The following is a 21,302-nucleotide window of genomic DNA, read 5'->3' as shown; positions in this document are numbered from 1 at the left end:
ATTGTTGACAGCAATGATCTCTCTCACAAAACAGATCCGTCACAAGCATTACATTCCATTTGACGCTTTGTGTCCGGACTGGTATTCGTAAACCAGATATATAAAATAGTGACCAAGGCATTAAGGCAATTTTGCATTAATGAGTATATTGCATTAATTACTTAAGTGGGGTTGATTTCAGTAATTGTGCATATATCCTATAATAATTTGAATTACTACACTATCAGTCAAAAGTTTGGACACACTCCTTATTACTATTTGCCAAATTTCTCAATAAAAGTCATTAAAATACAAACTAACACTAAAGAAAGAATTATGTAAAACCCCACAAAAATTCACAAATCAATTTTAGCTTCTTTAAAGTATCCACACTTCATTTCTGGTTTATACTTTCAATCTGGTCATAAATGAATCAGTTTTATTTTAGTATTATTTATATACTATTATAGCATTTATCAATATTTTGAATTAGCTATATATTATATTTTCATTCTAATTTTAGGTTATGTTTTAGTAATTGCTTTGTTAAATATGTCTATCTAGCTTTAATAATTTTTTTCAGTTAAAGTAATTTTAGTACTAAAACTTATTTCAATTTGATACAAAGGCAACATTTCTATTTTCATTTAAGCGATTCAAGTTTTTAAGGATTTTATCCAATATCTATATTTTATTTTATTTCAGCTTTATTTCAATTACCGAAAATTACAATAACAACATTGTTCGCTCTTATGAAAAATTGCTTGCGATGTTCCTTATTTCAAAGTTTCTTCATATAAAAGCATCTGTTAAATGATTAAATGTCTAGATCACAGCTCTGCACACTCTGGACATTCTTGCAAACAATGAGGTGCATCATGGGATACTGTACTGACGGAGTTTCCATTTATGCTTATCACTAGTTGGCTGAATTTCCTTTCACTATTCAGTCCAACTCAACCATTAAAAAAAAGTTTTTTTAACATACTATTCATATGTTGGCAAAATGCAAATTTGCCTGCAGAGTTTATATCAAGCATGTAAGCATAAGCCAATCAAAAGTTTTTAAATATCTTGAAATACAAACTGAGTCAAGTGTGTCTAAACTTTTGACTGGTACTGTATATTTCGTCCATTTATAAAAAACACATCATTTGACCACTGCTCAACACATGAGTACTCATGTCAGCGCATGAAGTTCCTATGACATCAGTGGGACGTCACTGTGCGTTTGACCCCCATGACCCTGAAGGTGGTGTTGGCAATCTTCTCGTACAGCAAGAACATCAGTGCGGCAGTGAGGACCGTCTGAAGCAGCTTCGCCTCCAGGCCTTTAAACAATCCCAGCACGCCCCACTTCCTGCAGTAAATCAATCAGCAAACATGTCAGTTTGACAGGAGGAGTTCAGATGTCATAAGATAATAACATGTGTGAGTGAGCTAAGCTACTAAAAATGAACTGCAGAATGGAATACGTGTGTGTTTGAGAGTTTGAGTGTGTGTAATTGCACCTGACTCTATTGATGAGCAGATACATGACAGATCTCAGGCTATTCAGGAGTTTGGACTGATCTGCAGGCCTGCCATGCTGTCCGAACTGAACACAGAGGGACAGGACAGGTTAAATAGACCATATTATCAGTACACAAACTAAATAAAAACTTTAGAAGAGGTGTGGATTCCTAAAGTCTAACAGTGGTTCTGAACTGGTGAGCAGGTCTGTTCTGATAGGGACAGCAGAGAAAAATAATGCTAAATGATTATAAGCAAATTAATCTAACCATATAACCGTGGAAAGTTAAGAGAGATAAATAAATCCACTCTTAAAAGGGAGGAGAAAATGCTTCCCTCAACTATCTTTTGTTGTTGACATCAGTGGTCACGTTTTATATCAGTTTTTATTCAACTTTAATTTATTCCTGTGATGTTAAAGCTGAATTTTCAGCATCATTACTCCAGTCTTCAGTGTCACATGATCCTTCAGAAATCATTCTAATATGATGATTTGCTGCTCTAGAAACATTTCTTATTATTATCAATGTTGAAAACAGTTGTGGTAATTCATATTTTTTGTTTAAAACTTGATTTTTTGGTGAATAGAAATTTTGGTAACACTTCACAATAAGGTTTCATTAGTTACCATTAGTTAACTACATGAACTAATAATTATTAATCTTTGTTAATGTTATTTTCAACATTTACTAATACATTATTAAAATCAAAGGTTGTATTTGTTAACATTAGTAAATGCACTGTGAACTAACATGAACAAACAATGAACAGCTTGATTTTTAATAACTAACATTAACAAAGATGAACAAATACAGTAAGAAATGTATTGCTCATTGTTAGTTCATGTTACTTAATACATTAACTAATGTTAAATTTAGTACCCTAAATAGGACAAGCATTTTGGAGGATGGATTTCTCTCAAAAGATAAAATTTCTTTAGAAAAAGTATGAATTGATTTCAAAATGTCTTTCTTAGTGACCCCAAACCTTTGAATGTATATGAGACCTGCTTGGGTAAATATAATCCAAATGTATTCTGGTCTTACCCGTAGAACCGACTGAACTGTCTGTAGAGGGTAGGTTATGGTGGTTGCTATGGCTTTAGCAATGGCTCCAATAAGAAACACCTCCACCGAGGACAGCTATTAACAATCAGACAGAATTATAGTGAAACATATCAATTAAAGGTTAGTTCACCATTTAAATCACAATTTAACACATTGCAAACCCATTTACAGTCACCCTGTCAACACAAAGGAAACAGCACATTTAAAGGGTTGGTTCACCCAAAAATGAAAATTCTGTCAGTAATCACTCACCCTCATGTTGTTCCAACCCCGTAAGACTTTCGTTCATCTTCAGAACACAAATTAAGATATTTTTGATGAAATCTGAGAGCTGTCTCACTCCTTCATAGGCTGCTGGGTAATTTCATCTGCCGGTCCAGAAAAGTTAGTAAAGACATTGTTAAAATAGTCCAAGTGACTACAGTGGCTCAACCTTAAGTTTATCAAGCGACGAGGATACTTTTTGTGCACAAAACCAACCCCCCAAAATAACGACTTTATTCAACTATTCATTTTCTTCTGTGCGGTCCTCTGAGTGAGTTCACGAGAGCGCCACGACGCATGCGCGAGAACTGAGAAGATGACGCTCATGATTATTTGATGGGAAAGTGTGAAAGGTAAGCCATTCATTTTGCAGCATTGATAAGGCACTTTTACATTTTCTCGTTGGTTTCTCACAATTCGAACATCCAGGGAATGCACACTTTAGAACCATTTTAAACACTACATCGAGACCCATCTGCGTCGTCTTCTCAGTTCTCGCGCATGCGTCGTGGCGCTCGTGAACTCACTCAGAGGCCCACACAGAAGAAAATGAATAGTTGAATAAAGTCGTTATTTTTTTGCGCACAAGAAGTATTGATAAACTTAAGGTTGAGCCACTGCAGTCACTTGGACTATTTTAACAATGTCTTTACTAACTTTTCTAGACCGGCAGATGCAATTACCCAGCAGCCTATGAAGGAGTGAGCCAGCTCTCAGATTTCATCAAAAATATCTTAATTTGTGTTCCGAAGATGAACGAAAGTCTTACAGGGTTGGAACAACGTGAGGGTGAGTGATTACTGACAGAATTTTCATTTTTGGGTGAACTAACCCTTTAAATTTAAACCAAAAAGCCTGATTTGAATTTAAACTTTAATGGAACTTCAATGGAAACTGAATGTTCTGTGACATCATACGTGTTTGCATAATCGTATTGCTATATCACTATGGAATCAATACACTATCTGTGGAGTGGTTTACTCATCCTCGACAGATGCTCGCTCATGAGTGCTGATCTAAATGGGCAGATCCACTCTAACATTTCTAATCATCATCTGCACACTCTACAATATCAGAAATGCTGCGGTTACTGTTTCCCAGGCAACAGAGATCATGTGCTGTCATAATCGGGTCTGCTGAGAAAAACCTCTAAATGAAGATAATCCATTACAGCGTTGTCCTTAATATTGTAAAAGTTTCAGACTATGAACTTTAGAACATTATAAAAGAAGTCCCCAGAAGACCAGTTTTTGTATCAGTAGTCTAACCTCTCGGCTCACACCCCTCAGGAGATGCCTTTTCAGACCCTCGTAGATCATGAACTGCACAGCTGGATTGAGCACCAGCAGCAGGGAGGGAAACGTCCCGTTCCATAACGCTCCCACTCCTTCCTGCTGCATGATCTGTACAAACGCATCTGAAGAGAGACAGGTCAACTAATGATATCACACATTTTAATTAAAGGGAATGAAATTAGTATCATGTCTGATATATTTTACCTATAATTCCTCTGTAGTGTGTGGGCTGTATGTCCTCATTTCTGAATTTCGCGCCCTGCAGTTTCAGTCTGGTATTGACTACCCAGAGTGGAGTGGTCACAAGAACATTCACTACACCTAAAGGCAGACAGTTAGCTTTATCTTAGTCCTAGCACAAGCTTCAGTACATGCATATAGTAGAAGATGAGGAAACATGAAATCTAATCTATATATATATTTATACCATTGCCAAAAATAATTTAAATATATACACTACTGGCCTAAAGTTTAGAATAAATAAGATAAGACATTTAGAAAGAAGTCTCTTATGCTCACCAAGGCAGCTTTTATTTGATTTGATCAAAAATACAATAAAAAAAGAGTAATATTGTGAAATATTATTGCAATTTAAAAGAACTGTTTTCTATTTTAATATATTTAAATATACAATTTATTCCTGTGATGTCAAAGCTGAATTTTCAGCATCATTACTCCAGTCTTCAGTGTCACATGATCCTTCAGAAATCATTCTAATATGATGATTTGGTGTTCAAGAAACATTATTTCTTGATTATGAGGTGGTGTGGCGCAATGGATAAGACACATGCCTTTGGTGTGAGAGACCCGGGTTCAAATCCACTGTGAGACACCAATGTGTCCCTGAGCAAGACACTTAACCCCTAGTTGCTCCAGAGGCGTGCGACCTCTGACATATATAGCAATTGTAAGTCGCTTTGGATAAAAGCGTCAGCTAAAAAATGAATAAATGTAAAATGTAAAAAATTATTCTTGATTATTTTCAATGTTGAAAACAGTTGTGCTGCTTAATATTTTTGTGGAAACCATGATAAAGTACCACTACTTTTATTTATTAAGGATGCATTCAATTGATTAAAACTGACATGTTATAAACGGTTTCTATTTAAAATAAATGTTGTTCTTTGTATTAAATATCAAATAAAATATATTCAAACAAAAGTCAATCAAACATTTATTCATTTTAAATGATAATAATATCATGGGGCAGTTGTGGCCTAATGGTTCGAGAGTCAGACTTCTTGTAATATAAAGGGAAATTGAGCTTTTCTGCAAATTTATGAGAAGCATATATAGTACATTTTCAAATAAGCAAACCTGCAGCAATGCCAATGACGAGGTCTCGCCCTGGCGTTGACCTCTGACCTTGCAGCCAGGTGGCCTTCAGACTATGGAAACAATAGAAGTAGACGAAGTTTGAGCAACAGAGGCTGCAGATTACAGGGAACCAGCCTCTATATGGAGCTAACCTAGAGAGAGAGGGAGAGGGAGATATTAAAAAAAGACTGGTTATTGGTTATGCTTGCAACCTGAAATAAAATGAAAAAGACCTTAAGGCTTAGACGATGCCACATGCATTGATTTAATGCACATGAAATAACTTACAGACCCTCTTCCTTGATGATCTCCGACAGAATGGCTGGAGTAGATTTGGCTTTCCGCTTTTCATCAACTGCACAGAAACAGAAAGAAATGTGGTCACATATTTTAAAACACACAAAAAAAAAGAACATAAAGGGGCAAAAGGGAAATCAAAAATCAATCTGTTTCACTGTTTACCTTGCAGCCGAAGCCGAGCTGTGTCAAGAGGAAAGAAAACAGTCATTGCTGTAACACTGCCCTGCAAACAAATTACTTATATTAAAAAGATGATATATATACATGTATAAGTGCAAATTTACCATATTAGATAGTTTCAATATTTGAATATGCTGACTTTAAAGGTTCAAAGCAATCAAAATCCACATTTTATGAAGACTTATTGATTTATTGATTTTTCCTTGAATTGTTTTTAATGCTGTCATGCAGCAGGTGGAGGTCACAGATCAAAATGTGTGATAACTGCACGTGTCATCGTTCAAAAAGCCGTAAACGAGATTATATAAAAACCCTACAGATGTGACGTGATTGTGTAAAGCTGATTTTTTACCATCGCACCGGCGACTGCATGCACGAGACTCTCGTATGAAAGCACATCCAGGAGTTTCAGATCTTTAGATCCCATCCTCACAAACTGGAAGATGCAACTGCAAAGTGACTTTCTTTTTTTCTAATTGATTTAGATTGCAAACAAATGATATGGTTTCTGAGTTCAGAATTGGGAATGATACACAGCTCCAGCAGATATTTCCCTGTCAACATCAAGCCGATCAACTTCCGGGTCCGTTTGAGCCAATGAAAAGGCTTGTAGAAATTTCCTCAACGATGATTGGACAAAAGTTGTTCCTGACCTCGCGTTGTGTAGCCAATCAGAAACGTAAACCCCTCCCACAGGTTTGAATAAAAGGGAACTATAAGCGATTTTTTTATTATTATTACGCTGAATAGACACTTTCAAGGGGAAATATGACAAATAACTGTCTCAGATATGATGAAATGGGTTTCTTTTTCAAATCTTTCCAGCTGACAATATATTTCTGAAGGATCATGTGACACTGAAGACCGGAGTAATGACTGATTAAAATGCAGCTTTGTATCACAGAAATAAATAATATATTAAATATATTCAAATAGAAATTTAAATTAATTTTATTATTTCATTTTATATTATTTTAAATTGTAATAATATTTCACAATATTATTTTCACAAGAGACTTCTTTTAAAAAACAGAAGAATAGGTAGATATAAACAGAGATATTTTGAAATGCAACCATACAGCTCAGACTACAGTCAGTGAAGTATCTTTGTGACTGTGCACACCATAGGGTGCACACAGGTGCAGGTGTGTGCTCGGATGTTGTCAGTTTAATCTACTCTGTTACTCAGGTTGAAATCTAGCACTCTATATTCCAGACTAACATGTTAAACGAGTCCTCATGCCTCAGTGGAAGAAACGCTTGTTGAGTGAAGTGATTGCATCCTTTAACAAGACCAGCCCTCTAACTAAAGTCGATACCTGTGTGGAATATTTTACATATCTTCCACAACAAACACAGCATATGAACCCTGCAAATGTCCTCGTCTCATGCAAGTGTGGAGGTGCTGATCGGTGCATGTATTATAGTACATAAACAGGTTTAACACCATCAACTTTACCAACTGTGGTAAGTCGCTGTCTCGTTTCTTTGATGTTATGATCAGAATAAACAGAGTAAAACTAAACTTTTCACAAAAATAACTTCTCAAAGACATTTTTTCTTATTCTTGTTTTAAGCATAAATCTAAGGAAAGTTAGATAGGTTTATGCTTCAAACAAGAAAAAGACATGCTAACAAGATAAGCAAAATAAACCATTTTTCTCTTAATATCTTTAAATATCTTATCTTTAAATTTAATAATATTTTTACTGAAAAACAGGACAAAAAAAACTGAATAAGATCATGGTTTTCTGCAGCATGATACTTGAAATTCTCTTCTTTTTACATCAGAAAATTACTCTTCAGGATAAGATGGACAGTAAGAAGGCAGATGAAGATATAGACGAGTCTGAGGAAGATGGGATTGACTTTGAGGAAGATGAGAATGATTCAGCATTGGACTCATCAACGGGCTGTGAGTCACAGAGTTAAACGTTTACAACTTCTTATGACATCCCAAAATGCCATACAATTCCATACAATATTCCAACAGTCAATGACTATCAACTTTAAGATCAGGGAGATCAATGTCTATCATTTAAAAAAGTGAAGATTACATAGAAATTGGTCTGTCAACACAAAATGTGTTTTGTGTGTGAGAACTTAATAACACAAAATTTTATTCACAGATGCAACATCTGAAAAACTGTATGAAAATGTGCAGAACATAGAGAGAACCAGTTTAACTTCATCAACAGACTTACAAGGTAAGACATTTAATGACACCCATTTTTGCACATTTTAAACATTTATAATCAGTTAGAAAACAATGTAGTGTCAACCTGCTGCACTACTGAAGTTATTTTGATTAAAGATTATGATGGCACATGAATTTAAAAAAAGAATAATAAATAATGACATGCATGGATAAACCATTTATAATAAATGCTGCATTTTTCCCCATACAAAATTAGAAATGTCAATTTTGATTGCATGGTGACTTTAAAATGATCTTGGAGAGACTATGAGGGTTAAGCAGTTATATCAAACTCTTATATTGTATGATTGAAACCTCGGTATTTCATGATTTTGGCAGAGGAATTGCGCATCATGTTACTGGGGGCGAGGGGGTCTGGAAAAAGCTCAACTGGAAACACCATCCTCAGTCGGAACGCCTTCAACACGGACATGCAACTGAGCAGAGTCACCCAGTTCTGTGAACGAGCATCTGGAAACATCAACGACCGACCTGTGGCCATAATCGACACGCCGGGACTGAACAGGATAGGCCACACAGAGAAGAGAGTGACCCGAGAGATCCTGAAGTCCACCTCTCTCTATACTCCAGGACCACATGTGTTTCTGCTGGTTATGCCTATTGGGAACTTAAGTAATGATGACAAAAGCATGCATAAGCTGATTGAGAGCATGTTCGGGCAGAGCATCTGGAAGTACACCATCATTGTGTTCACTCACGGAGATCGTCTGGAGGGGAAGACGGCGAATGACGTTATCGCGTACTCGGACAAGGAGCTACGCAGTTTCATCCATATGTGCAGCGGTGGGTTTCTGTTTTTCAATAACAAGGACACGACTAACTATGAGCCCGTGACAGAACTCCTGAAGAAAGTCGAGACCCTTGTGGCCATCAATGGAAAGAGCTGCTACACAACATCTTTCTACCCGGCCTCTGAGAGAAAGATCAAGAAGAAAATGGAGAAATTTTTAGAAATGAGAAAAGACCAGATTGCACAGAAAGAGAGAGAGCTGATGATACACTGCAAAACTGAGCAGGAGGTGGAGAGAAAAAAGCAGGAACTCTGGAGAATGGAAGAAAATGATGCAAGAAAAATGGCTGAGAATCCAGCCAAACAAAAAATGTCAATCAGACTAGCCAAACGGCACCCAGACCGAAAGTCTTCCATTTAGAGACTTGTCCAATTCTATGACAATGACAAAGCTTGTGTTTTTATATGTAAATTTGTCCGGCTTGCACAGTAAGATAGAAATGGACAGGGCAAATTCTTCTAATGCATTTTTTGTTTGACTGAGAAAAATAATGTTTTTTTTTTATGAAACTTGCCCATATTCAAGTGTTGATAAAAAAAAAGAATGCATGAAGCTAGAATAAAAAGGTATAGGCTATATATATATATATATATATATATATATATATATATATATATATATATATATATAAAGCAGAGGGTCTGTTCTTTCTTTTGATATATTGCATGTTCAGATATTCATACAATAAAATATTCGGGGCCATGACATTTTTGTGAAAATGCGATCAAAAACGCTGGTGGTGGTTTGCAGTTTAAAAAAGAAAAGAAAATGCTGTCAGGGAAAGAGTTAATGCTCTTAAAGGTGCACTATGCAACTTTATTTTGTTAAAATTAACAACATTTAAATAATAAAGTAAGTAGCTTAATACATTTTAACAGGTAAAATTAAGCATTAAAACAACTGAAGGAAGTATATATTGCTAAACAAATTAGACCAATGAATATGATTTATTTTATTTTGGTTTCTCTACCTCATATATTTAAAAATGACAAATGCGATGAAAATACAGGTGTCAGTATCGTGAGTAGGCTACCAAAAATGAAAGTATCGGTATCTGCCTAGTTCTAAAAAGTGGTATAGGTGCATTCCTAACGAGAACTGAGGGATTGGAAATGTTGTAAAAGAGACTCTGAGATGGTGTTTTTATTACTCAACAGGTGAGGAAGGTATTTTATTGAACAGATAAACTGCCATATGTAGCTCTTTAACAGAGTTCATTGTAAAGTATTATCTACTGTGAAGGGTCATTTCATTATGGTTGTTGTAGCGCTGTGCTGGAATTTATTTTCAAGGAAGTACCATGTCTATTTATGGGTAAAGCTAAAGTAACGCCTTCAGCTAATAGCTTGAGATCCGTTACGTATAAACTGGTTATATCTCTTAAGCCCAGTAGTTTATGCTTTATGAACAGCAGGATAATCTCTCTCTTTTTAGTTATGAGTAAGAACCATATTCATCTGCACAGTCACACAGAGTCGAAACAAAACCAAAATAATTGTAACCCTTCTTTCTTGATGCCATGTCGTCGGCGATTACTCCAGTCTCTTCATCGTGGGTTAGTGGGTAGCATAAATGAAACACGGGTTACACTGGTGATAATTCACGTTTCTTATTTAATCAGAAGCATCGGTGTAACAGCATGAACAGCCGCCTTATAACTCGCCTACAACTCACTTCTCTTCTCTTCTTTTTTTTTTCCCCCTTTCTTCCAGCACGCTCTGCCTTAAAGGTATAGTGGAGGATTTTTCCGAATTTTAGAAAAGAACCGCCCTCTCCACTTGCACATGCGCAACACTCTACCTGCTCCCGAGAGGGAACGCCTATTAAACGTGTGCGAGAGAGCATGCACGAGCCTAGTTCTCCTCGTTTACAATTTGCTGTCGGCTTGCTTACTTGCAAGCATGTACGACGGCCTTACGTAAACATATCACCAGAATGATTGACAGTTAGGAGGACCAATAGTCTTGATGATCCACCCGGAAAAAGAAAATCCTCCACTATACCTGGTGGCGGGAGCAAAAAATAACCTCTACACAAATATATATATAACTTTGTATAAGACAAATAAAAATGTATGAAAAACATTTTCTTAAATAGATTATTATTGTTTAACATCTGTTTCTTTTCCCCAAATAAAAAAAATCTATTTACAAATAGTGAAATAAAATAAAAGAAGGAACTAGAAAATTTAAGGTTACAAATTGTTTTTCTGCAAAATGCATGAAGTTTGGTTTTTTAACTTATAGAGGGCCAGAAATTACATAGTGCACCTTTACAAAAAGAATGTAGATTAAATAGGCCTACATTTGCTATATTAGTTGTTAAAATTGAACATTTTTTGAACAGTGTCCTTGACACACTTTTGAAGTGTATTGTTACATGAGGCTCCTCTGAGCACAAAACTAAATCAAATCAAATCACATAAAAATAAAATAAAAAAAATGATTCTACTCAATTAAGTTATGATGCAACTAAGTTGAATCAACTAAGTTGAATAATAAAGATACCTCAAACATACATGTACAAACATATCTTCCCCTGCACCACAAATCTCCATCTCTCCATAAGACATCAAACTTGATATTCAACGTGACAAATTCAAATATCACTATTATTCAAAAAAGAAAAATTAGATAACCTCAAAAATGTTCCAGTGGAATAAATCTGGATGAAATGTCAAAATAAAAAAAGCAAAGCCTTTTTAGTCTTCAAATTCCAGTCAGGTATGATTCTCTCAACTGATCTGTTGTAGTTGTTCACTGATTGATCTGGGGAAAAAATTTCATGATTATAAACACAACAAGGGGAAATGAGCATCATTTTATCTGCTGCCTGTACCATTTTTAAATGTGATACGTAGAACACCAGTGTAAAAATGAATTCTATTCAGGATAAAAAGAAATAACAAACCAAAACCTAATTATTTTGTGGCCAGTTTCCGACATAGCTGTAAAGCAACTGTGATTGTCTTTTTCCTTCCTCTTGAGTTTCACTTAGATGTGTCAGAGATTCTTTCTTTCGAACCTCTTGCAGTTAAAGTACTCGGTTAACACTGGGTTGACTACATGCTCATGTTATTCCGTCATCCTGGGGATCGTCCTGTCTGAGTGCTGCCCTCCACTGCTTAAAAGACTACTAAAGTACAACAGTAAATGACCTACTGCAAGTATGCCTTTCAAAGTGTCAGTTTTTTTTAATGGCACCTCAGTTTGCCATTTGTGTTTTCATCATAAGTAACATACAGTAGATTAATGTCTTGTAAACAATAATTTTTCAAGCATTTTTGTTGCATTTAATTAGCCACATTTTGTTTATACCAACATATTTTGTCTATTTATGGTTACATCATTAAATATGTCAAAAAATGTTCAGTGGGGTTCTATATAGAACCTAGGGTTCTTGTCTCATTTTTAAAGAATTCTTCATGCCAAAAAGGTTCTATATAAGGAGAAATGTCTTAAATGACTGCATCAGTGTTGGGAAAAGTTACTTTTAAAAGTAATGCATTACAATATTTCATTACTCCCTTGAAGAAAAATATCTAATTGCATTATTTAGGTACTTATATGGAATGTGATACGTTACTTTTCTCATCTGGGATGGTCTGGGCTTGTTGTTTATGTTTTTTTTTTAAAGCAAAAGAAACAGGTTCTGTTTTTGGCAAATGTAAAGGCCCTTTCACACCAAAAGTAAAAAAGCCTCAGGCTGAAGGAAATGCAAATTCATGCAATAAAGAGAGGAACTCAAAGCTTTCAGCTGTGCTGTCATTCTGGATTACAGAATAATAGGATGCAGGAGAAGAAAGTTCAACACTGATTTACTAGGATAAGCCATCCTACGTGTATACAGTATGACATTCTTTTTTCAGACGAATGCAATCGGAGTTATCTAAAAAAATGTCCTGGCTCTTCCAAGCGTTATAGTCAAGTCAAGTCAAGTCAAGTATATTTGTATAGCGCTTTTCACAATACAGATTGTATCAAAGCAGCTTCACAGTATTAAATTAAAATAATACAACAAGGTTTGTTTCTAGTGGAATTTATTGATAAAATCAAATTAGATATCCCCAGAATATCCCCAACTGAGCAAGCCAAAGGCAACAGTGGCAAGGAACCGAAAAACTCCATCAAGTGACCTAATAGTGTCCTAAAACTCCATCAGGTGACCCAATGGAGAAAAAAAAACCTTGGGAGAACCCAGGCTCAGTCGGGGGCCAGTTCTCCTCTGGCGTTTATTAACTAGAGGCCGGATTGTAATTTGAACTGTAAGATTAAAAATATTATATGAATGCCTGGCTGAAGAGATGCGACTTTAATCTAGTTTTAAACTGGGAGAGCGAGTCTGAGCAACGAACAGTATCAGGAAGGCTATTCCAGAGTTTTGGAGCTAAATGTGGCTCCATTTTTGGAGCCACAGTATAATGGGCACTATTTTTTTGGAAGTCCATCAAAGCGCATACATCCATGTTAGAAGTGCTCGAAACGGCTCTGGGGGGTTAATAAAGGTCTTCTGAAGTAAAGCGATGGTTTGTGTAAGAAAAATATCCATATTTAAAACTTTATAGACTAAAATAATTAGCTTCCGGCAGACGGCCGTACGCAAGTCGACTTACGCCAAAAGACACTTGACAATGACGTTGTATGACGCAGGAGTAGCGTAAACTTTGACGCCTCTCGCGGTTCAGACAAACAGGCCAGGCCTCAAAATCAAACCTACGCCCTTGGGTTATATCAATTAAAACTAAATTTATTAAAAACTAATTCCATAAAAAGAATGCCTAAAAAGTTACATATACTGTATGATGTGCCTGACAGAAGGTTACATATCTTTTCTTCTTAGAGTGTTCTGATTTGAATTTATCTATGCTTGAGTTAGGAAATGAAAGACACATTTTTAAAAATAGCAACAGATGGCATCCAGAGATAACACCGTTTGAAGGGTTTTGTTGTTGTTGAATAGCTGAGCTCACAGGTGTTATCTCAGTATGCACTTCCTGACAACAAATCACACACCACATCCTGACACACCATAAGACGAAACACTTAACATGATCATTATTTTTTTGCATTTAACTAGTGTGTAAATATTAAAAACTGCACAAGTCATCTTAAATTTGAATTTTAACCCCATTTTTACCCAAGCAGGAAAATATTTTTGAGCAATATTTATCATCTCAAAGAGAAACTTCTAAATGCAGTAGATGAGCAAATTAATACTCTTAGCTGCTTCCACAATATTTTTGAAGTCAGTTGACAAATATTTAATTTATGTATTTTTTTGTAATTTAAACGGAAATCAAAGTCATCAAAACTTCATTCTTAATTAAAAAAGCTCATTCCACGTTAGCTCAGCATACCTGAGACATATGTGTCAGATAGCAAACGGAACAGTCTGACTGGATGAAATCCTTCAGTAAAGCTCAGTATGATCAGCCCTCCCATTTTACTCGTGTCACTTGAAACTACTGAAATTGTTTGCATATCTGAAAGATGTTTAGCTCCATTTCTTATCATAAATGCCTGTTAGAAGACCTCTCATTCGTTTTGTGCAACCCTTAAAGACACTGGTTAAACAGGATTCCCAGTCATTCATAGTGGCGAAGGAACTCAGATCGCTTTACACTCTGTCTGTGGATCCAGAATCATAAACATCAGCTCTGACCATTGTGAGTATTTTTTTGAATATATCTGTTAAATAATATATGCTAGAAAGAAATAAAGAGACTAAACTGTTAAAATAGGGAAGTGAGTCTCAAATATTGAGGGCACTTATTTCATTCATTAAGTTGTTTTCCATTAAACAGAGCGATGGCTTCAGATGAGAAGCTGTGGGACAGTCTGAAGGCTGAAATAGAGAAAGAAACCTTTGAACTGGAATCATCACTGAGCTGTGAGTTACTGATTCAATACATCAAGTCTGAACCAATTCATTCAAATCAAATCATTCTTAGAATCTGTTCTTTTACTGAAAGATACGAGGTCTATAAACTAATGAATATTAATATCTTATGCAGCTGAGATTGATGAACTATACGAAAATGTTAGAAGAAACTCAATGTCACCAACCCTGGAAGGTAAGCAGAAATGTGAGAACAATAATTATATATATATATACAGTGAGGAAAATAAGTATTTGAACACCCTGCTATTTTGCAAGTTCTCCCACTTGGAAATCATGGAGGGATCTGAAATTGTCATCGTAGGTGCATGTCCACTGTGAGAGACATAATCTAAAAAAAAAAATCCAGAAATCACAATATATGATTTTTTAACTATTTATTTGTATGAAACAGCTGCAAATAAGTATTTGAACACCTGTCTATCAGCTAGAATTCTGACCCTCAAAGACCTGTTAGTCTGCCTTTAAAATGTCCACCTCCACTCCATTTATTATCCTAAATTAGATGCACCTGTTTGAGGTCGTTAGCTGCATAAAGACACCTGTCCACCCCATACAATCAGTAAGAATCCAACTACTAACATGGCCAAGACCAAAGAGCTGTCCAAAGACACTAGAGACAAAATTGTACACCTCCACAAGGCTGGAAAGGGCTACGGGGAAATTGCCAAGCAGCTTGGTGAAAAAAGGTCCACTGTTGGAGCAATCATTAGAAAATGGAAGAAGCTAAACATGACTGTCAATCTCCCTCGGACTGGGGCTCCATGCAAGATCTCACCTCGTGGGGTCTCAATGATCCTAAGAAAGGTGAGAAATCAGCCCAGAACTACACGGGAGGAGCTGGTCAATGACCTGAAAAGAGCTGGGACCACCGTTTCCAAGGTTACTGTTGGTAATTCACTAAGACGTCATGGTTTGAAATCATGCATGGCACGGAAGGTTCCCCTGCTTAAACCAGCACATGTCAAGGCCCGTCTTAAGTTTGCCAATGACCATTTGGATGATCCAGAGGAGTCATGGGAGAAAGTCATGTGGTCAGATGAGACCAAAATAGAACTTTTTGGTCATAATTCCACTAAACGTGTTTGGAGGAAGAAGAATGATGAGTACCATCCCAAGAACACCATCCCTACTGTGAAGCATGGGGGTGGTAGCATCATGCTTTGGGGGTGTTTTTCTGCACATGGGACAGGGCGACTGCACTGTATTAAGGAGAGGATGACCGGGGCCATGTATTGCGAGATTTTGGGGAACAACCTCCTTCCCTCAGTTAGAGCATTGAAGATGGGTCGAGGCTGGGTCTTCCAACATGACAATGACCCGAAGCACACAGCCAGGATAATCAAGGAGTGGCTCTGTAAGAAGCATATCAAGGTTCTGGCGTGGCCTAGCCAGTCTCCAGACCTAAACCCAATAGAGAATCTTTGGAGGGAGCTCAAACTCCGTGTTTCTCAGCGACAGCCCAGAAACCTGACTGATCTAGAGAAGATCTGTGTGGAGGAGTGGGCCAAAATCCCTCCTGCAGTGTGTGCAAACCTGGTGAAAAACTACAGGAAACGTTTGACCTCTGTAATTGCAAACAAAGGCTACTGTACCAAATATTAACATTGATTTTCTCGGGTGTTCAAATACTTATTTGCAGCTGAATCATACAAATAAATAGTTTAAAAATCATACATTGTGATTTCTGGATTTTTTTTTTTAGATTATGTCTCTCACAGTGGACATGCACCTACGATGACAATTTCAGACCCCTCCATGATTTCTAAGTGGGAGAACTTGAAAAATAGCAATAGTTCAAATACCATCTCTCTATATGGCTCTGGCTAGACCCTCCCTCCTCCTCATCCGCGCACTAACCCCCGAACCCCACCCCCACATCATTCTTGTCGGTTATTGGCTGGAACAGTTTGTTATGTTTCGTGGTTGCTCTGTTTGTTGCTCAGTTTTTTGCTGCAGTTTGTGGAGCGTGGGCTGTCTGCAGAGACCGTGTTTTTTTACAGTGTGTTCAGGGGACAGGCAGCTATAGCGGATAGTGAGGAGATGTTTGCGGTATGTGAAAAAAAAATGTTTTAGCCTAAAAAACGCGTGAGATCGCTTATAGCACCTTTAAATACTGAAGAATCGCAGAATGCCTTGCGAGGAGCTTTATGAACATTTTCCAGAATGTCAATTTGAAATATGTTTCAGGCGAATTGAGAATGACCTATTTCACCCAACTTGAGAGTACTGTTTTTTATGCTTATTAGTCAACATGCTAAATCAGGTGAATGGTGAATTTAGGTCAGGATGCTTCTTACAAGGCTGCCTATTTAGAAAGTTGACACTGAGGGAGCTTTCTTAGATTTGGAACAGAATTCATGTTCTTTCATTGTATACTGAATTTGATTACTTGCTTCTCAACTATTGGTGAAGTACGTTCTGCATGCAGTTACCAGACAATACTACGTTTGACATGTTGCCATTTATCTTTAACTCAGGTATTCTTTGATTAAAATGTAACATTTTGGGCTATTTAATTAAAACAACAATTCTTTTATTGTTACATAGCCTATGAGTGCAATATTTCAGCTGTAAAAATAAAAATAAAATTGAGGTAGATTATGTTAACCACCTGTCTAGCGATGTATGTTTATGCTGAAATATAATTAATTTAAAAAAAGTTTCAAAACATCTATCACGTGTCGTTTATGAGTTGGCTCGCATGACTTATGTGTTGCGCTTCAGAACTTCTGTTAAGAGAACATAGAGAGCATCGATGCTCCCTGGTTTTTACGGTGCATTGTGGGACTTTTTAGGGAGCTAATGTTTCAGTGCCCTGGATTTTGCTATTAAGACAGCCCTTAAAATGGCTGATTCCCTGATCAGTGCCCTAGACCACTAAACTAGGGAGCTGATTGAGACGCACCCCTAAATGTCGCTAGATTACGCCAATTAGCATATTTGTGATATTATTCTGCCTAATGTCTTCACTTTACATGGTTTCTCTTCTAATCTGTGCTTACATACTGTATTTTAATATAACGCACAGCCAAATGTAAATAAAGTGGTTCACATTTACATATGTTCTGTCAGACAACGGAACGAGTCTACTGTGAGCCTTAGTGCTCAATTCCAATTTTTTTTCTTTTTCTTCGTTTTTTTTTTTTTTTTTTTTTGCATAGCTGTTCACATTGTTGTTTTAAATGTCACCAATATAAGATTTCAGTGTGAACAGATCATGGTCCTGAACTGACCCACATGTGCAAAAGAACCATAAAAAGATGTCACTCAGCACGCTGTCATACAGAAGTAAACACGGAGTATATTAAAGTAAGTGATTATGCGGTTATTTATACCGTTATCTGCTGCGGAAGACAGTGAATTTATGCCCGGGCTATATAAAAAAACAAAAATGAGAATGCGAAAAAAGAGAGCAGAGTAATACTCTGTCACTGTAATACTTCTGACACATAGTTCTGACACATCACCGTCCTTCCACTAACTATTTTTCGCGCCTCTCTTGATAACTTAGGGGAATGTAAAATCTTTGAAGTGACTCCCATGAGCGCAGAATTGTGACGATTGCAACACTGTGTCTATGTAACGGATGTAGGCCAGTAAGAGCTGTACGTAATAACCTCACTCCCCTGATCTCAATGAGACTGCAGTCTTTTGCGTCCTTGTTAGCACCCTGCCTCCCGCGCCTGAGACCCAAGTTCGAATCACGCTCAGACCGGGTCGAATAGGACCGGTAACATTTGGTGCCGTGACCCTTATGGTTTAGGGGGGTGAGTGTAATGGACGTAGGCCAGTAAGAGCTGTGTGTGTAAACCTCACTCTCCTGGCCTCAAATGGCGCTCTAGTGACTGACGTTAGCAGCTGCGGTCTTTAGCGATCCTTGTTAGCACGCCCACCTCCCACGCCAGAAACACCAGACATGGTTCAAATCCCACTCAGAGCGGAAGACCGGTTATATCTATACCGGATGCGAGCGTCGCGACAAAAAACAATAGAACCCATTATAATCCGTTATGTTGTCTACACTTCCCAACAGTAAACTGATGCCTCATTCTATTCATGACGGATTCCAAGCACTCACGATACTTCTCATAGGAAGGACAAATGGATTTTCAATGGTGGCTTTGTCACGTCCAGCTTCTAGCTGTTGCAGTGCGATGTGTCACGTCAACAGTCGCGTCCGGTGTAGACATGGTGTGACGTAAAAGTCACATGAATTCTGATATCGGACCTGTATCGGATTTAGGACCACAAATGGAAGTGGCCCAAATCAGAATCGAAAAGATCAGATTCCATGTGGTTTGTGCTGTTGCGCTCACTGACTGTGACTGTCTTTGAACAGAACAGCCGATGTAGAGAGAGGTGTGAAAGCAGATGAAAAGCAAAACCTCACGCTTGCAGGAAAATACTGGTGACATTTTTAAAAAAAGTGCTAAGATTTGTCCAAAAAGTCACAAGATTTGTTGGTTTTCTTTTTTCTTTTTTTTTTATTAAAGAAAAAGTCGCTAAAGAGGTCTGATTTGGCAACACATTATTCACGTCAGTATTCTGGAGATGGTGACCTTAAGTGGTGGGAAGTGGTATAACTGTGGAACACTTAAAGGGACAGTTCACCCAATGAAAATTCTGTCATCATTTACTCACCTTCATGTCGTTGCAACCTATTTGATGTTCTTTCTTTTTTGGGGGCAATACACGAAATTCCAAATTATGCTTTGTGTTCCACAGAAGAAGAAATGCACACAGGTTTGGAAAGATGTAAGGGTGAGTAAATGATTTTCATTTTTGGGTGAACTGTCCCTTTAATATCTTCTGCTACCAAGTTTAAAATCTCAACATATGTGTATAATCTTTTTCCAGCTGAAGCAGAGGAATTGCGCATCATGTTACTGGGGGCGAGGGGGTCTGGAAAAAGCTCAACTGGAAACACCATCCTCAGTCGGAACGCCTTCAACACGGACATGCAATTGAGCAGAGTCACCCAGTTCTGTGAACGAGCATCTGGAAACATCAACGGCCGGCCCGTAGCCATAATTGACACGCCAGGACTGAATAAAATCAATCGAATAGAGAAGGAGGTGATAAGGGAGATCATGAAATCTGTCTCTCTCTATAAACCAGGACCACACGTGTTTCTGCTGGTTCTGCCGGTGGGAAACTTAACCAACGAGGACAAGAACATGCATAAGCTGATCCAGAACATGTTTGGAAAGAACGTTTGGAATTACACAGTTGTTCTTTTCACACATGGAGATCGACTAGAAGGGAAAATGCAGAACGACGTTATTGCCAGCTCAGACAAAGACCTTAGAGACTTTATTCGCGCTTGCAGTGGTGGATTTGTGTTCTTTAATAACAAGAACACAGGAAACTTTGAGCAAGTGACTAAACTTCTGGAGAAGATTGATACTTTGGTGGCCATCAATGGCAGAGGCTGCTACACAAATTCATTTTACCCGAACTCGGAAAGAAAGAAACGTGAAAAACAAGAGAAGATTCTGGAGGAGAGACAGGTGGAAATTGCACGAAAGGAGAGAGAGCTGGAGGAGAATTATGAAGATGAGGAGGAGTTAGAGAGGAAAAAGCGTGAGCTCTGGAGAGAGGAAGAGGAAGATGCACGGAAACTAGCTAAGAAACCACAAAGACGCAAATCTCTGACAGTGAATCACACCAGAGCCCCCACATCTGTTACAAAATCACAGATCTTTCACTAATTCAACTGTCTTATAAACTGTACACACAATTTCTAATAGATTAATGGAATTAATGTAATATTCCCAGTAGGTGATCATCTATATTCTGCATTATTCAGGTTTTTGTCACATTTTTCACATTATTGCTGCAAACTGTTGTTGTGTTGTTTTAATTAACTGTGAATGTAATAACAATAAAAATTCACCGTCACTGAATAACCTCTGCTTCCACATGTAAAATTAAACGCGCGCACACACATGCTATACTTGTAAGGACATTCCATAGCCGTAATGGTTTTTATACTGTACAAACTCTATATTATATCCCCCTATACACTAACCCGACCCCTAAACCTACCCATCACAGAAAACTTTATGTATTTTGTACGGTTTTAGTATGTTTTTAAAGCCATTTTAAATACGAGGACCCAGGAAATGCTCTCCTAAATAATTTTCCCCACAAATTTCTGTCCTCATAAATCAATAAATCACATAAACACACACACACACACACACACACACACACACGCACACACACACACACACACACACACACAAAATGTAAAAAAAAAACTTAAAAAAAACACAAACTTAACTTTTCATAAAAGTTTAAATAAACCGAAGTTACCATTATACTTTTATGGAAATTTCATAATTATGAAACAATTCAAATGGCACAGGAAAATCTATGCTTCTGTCATTCATCTCGGATTATACCTGCTGTATTCTGTGTTCTGTTCTGTTTCTGACCTTCACTCTTACTGATTTTCATGATTTAATGCTGCCCT

At 37.2% G+C, this 21,302-nt stretch overlaps 3 protein-coding genes across 9 annotated transcripts; 2 read left to right on the top strand and 1 right to left on the bottom strand.

Moving 5' to 3' along the window:
- Positions 1-561: 561 nt before the first annotated feature.
- On the bottom strand, positions 562-6,495 carry slc25a17 (solute carrier family 25 member 17). The gene is made up of 9 exons (XM_084421208.1): positions 6,267-6,495; positions 5,897-5,957; positions 5,723-5,789; positions 5,435-5,586; positions 4,322-4,438; positions 4,091-4,239; positions 2,538-2,633; positions 1,491-1,576; positions 562-1,339 (listed from the first exon to the last, which is right to left on the bottom strand). Exons 1-9 carry the CDS (start codon positions 6,339-6,341, stop codon positions 1,189-1,191), a joined length of 954 nt encoding a protein of 317 aa, XP_084277334.1. The 5' UTR covers positions 6,342-6,495; the 3' UTR covers positions 562-1,188.
- A 459-nt stretch (positions 6,496-6,954) lies between these two features.
- LOC311305511 (GTPase IMAP family member 7-like) lies at positions 6,955-9,508 on the top strand. 2 transcript variants are annotated; one of them, XM_084433282.1, is made up of 4 exons: positions 6,955-7,381; positions 7,706-7,829; positions 8,044-8,121; positions 8,451-9,508. In XM_084433282.1, exons 2-4 carry the CDS (start codon positions 7,727-7,729, stop codon positions 9,281-9,283), a joined length of 1,014 nt encoding a protein of 337 aa, XP_084289408.1. In that variant the 5' UTR covers positions 6,955-7,381; positions 7,706-7,726; the 3' UTR covers positions 9,284-9,508. The 2 variants fall into 2 exon arrangements, with proteins under 2 accessions (XP_084289408.1, XP_084289409.1); XM_084433283.1 differs by having other exon boundaries at positions 6,962-7,381; positions 7,721-7,829; positions 8,451-9,482.
- Positions 9,509-14,431: 4,923 nt separating this feature from the next.
- On the top strand, positions 14,432-20,728 carry LOC311293435 (GTPase IMAP family member 4-like). Of its 6 annotated transcripts, none has more exons than XM_084413730.1 (5): positions 14,432-14,588; positions 14,727-14,812; positions 14,937-14,996; positions 19,550-19,585; positions 19,682-20,728. In XM_084413730.1, exons 2-5 carry the CDS (start codon positions 14,731-14,733, stop codon positions 20,533-20,535), a joined length of 1,032 nt encoding a protein of 343 aa, XP_084269856.1. In that variant the 5' UTR covers positions 14,432-14,588; positions 14,727-14,730; the 3' UTR covers positions 20,536-20,728. The 6 variants fall into 6 exon arrangements, with proteins under 6 accessions (XP_084269856.1, XP_084269857.1, XP_084269858.1 ...); XM_084413734.1 differs by having other exon boundaries at positions 14,510-14,588; positions 14,937-15,008; XM_084413731.1 differs by lacking the exon at positions 19,550-19,585.
- Positions 20,729-21,302: the final 574 nt, after the last annotated feature.

This window comes from Rutilus rutilus (assembly GCF_951802725.1).
Source record: "Rutilus rutilus genome assembly, chromosome: 1".
Classification (NCBI taxonomy): Eukaryota; Metazoa; Chordata; class Actinopteri; order Cypriniformes; family Leuciscidae; genus Rutilus; species Rutilus rutilus.
This window is presented reverse-complemented; position numbering and strand designations above follow the sequence as displayed.

What these genes read in the sequence shown, in the direction of transcription:
- slc25a17 (XM_084421208.1), bottom strand. Translation starts at nt 6,341, where the DNA reads ATGGGATCTAAAGATCTGAAACTCCTGGATGTGCTTTCATACGAGAGT. An exon ending in TGAGGGGTGTGAGCCGAGAG is followed by an intron (nt 2,634 to 4,090) that starts GTTAGACTACTG and finishes GATTGTTAATAG; the next exon opens with CTGTCCTCGGTGGAGGTGTT. An exon ending in CAGTTCAGTCGGTTCTACGG is followed by an intron (nt 1,577 to 2,537) that starts GTAAGACCAGAA and finishes CTCTGTGTTCAG; the next exon opens with TTCGGACAGCATGGCAGGCC.
- LOC311305511 (XM_084433282.1), top strand. Translation starts at nt 7,727, where the DNA reads ATGGACAGTAAGAAGGCAGATGAAGATATAGACGAGTCTGAGGAAGAT. An exon ending in ATTGGACTCATCAACGGGCT is followed by an intron (nt 7,830 to 8,043) that starts GTGAGTCACAGA and finishes TTTTATTCACAG; the next exon opens with ATGCAACATCTGAAAAACTG. An exon ending in TTCATCAACAGACTTACAAG is followed by an intron (nt 8,122 to 8,450) that starts GTAAGACATTTA and finishes TGATTTTGGCAG; the next exon opens with AGGAATTGCGCATCATGTTA.
- LOC311293435 (XM_084413730.1), top strand. Translation starts at nt 14,731, where the DNA reads ATGGCTTCAGATGAGAAGCTGTGGGACAGTCTGAAGGCTGAAATAGAG. An exon ending in ACTGGAATCATCACTGAGCT is followed by an intron (nt 14,813 to 14,936) that starts GTGAGTTACTGA and finishes TATCTTATGCAG; the next exon opens with CTGAGATTGATGAACTATAC. An exon ending in AATGTCACCAACCCTGGAAG is followed by an intron (nt 14,997 to 19,549) that starts GTAAGCAGAAAT and finishes TGTGTTCCACAG; the next exon opens with AAGAAGAAATGCACACAGGT.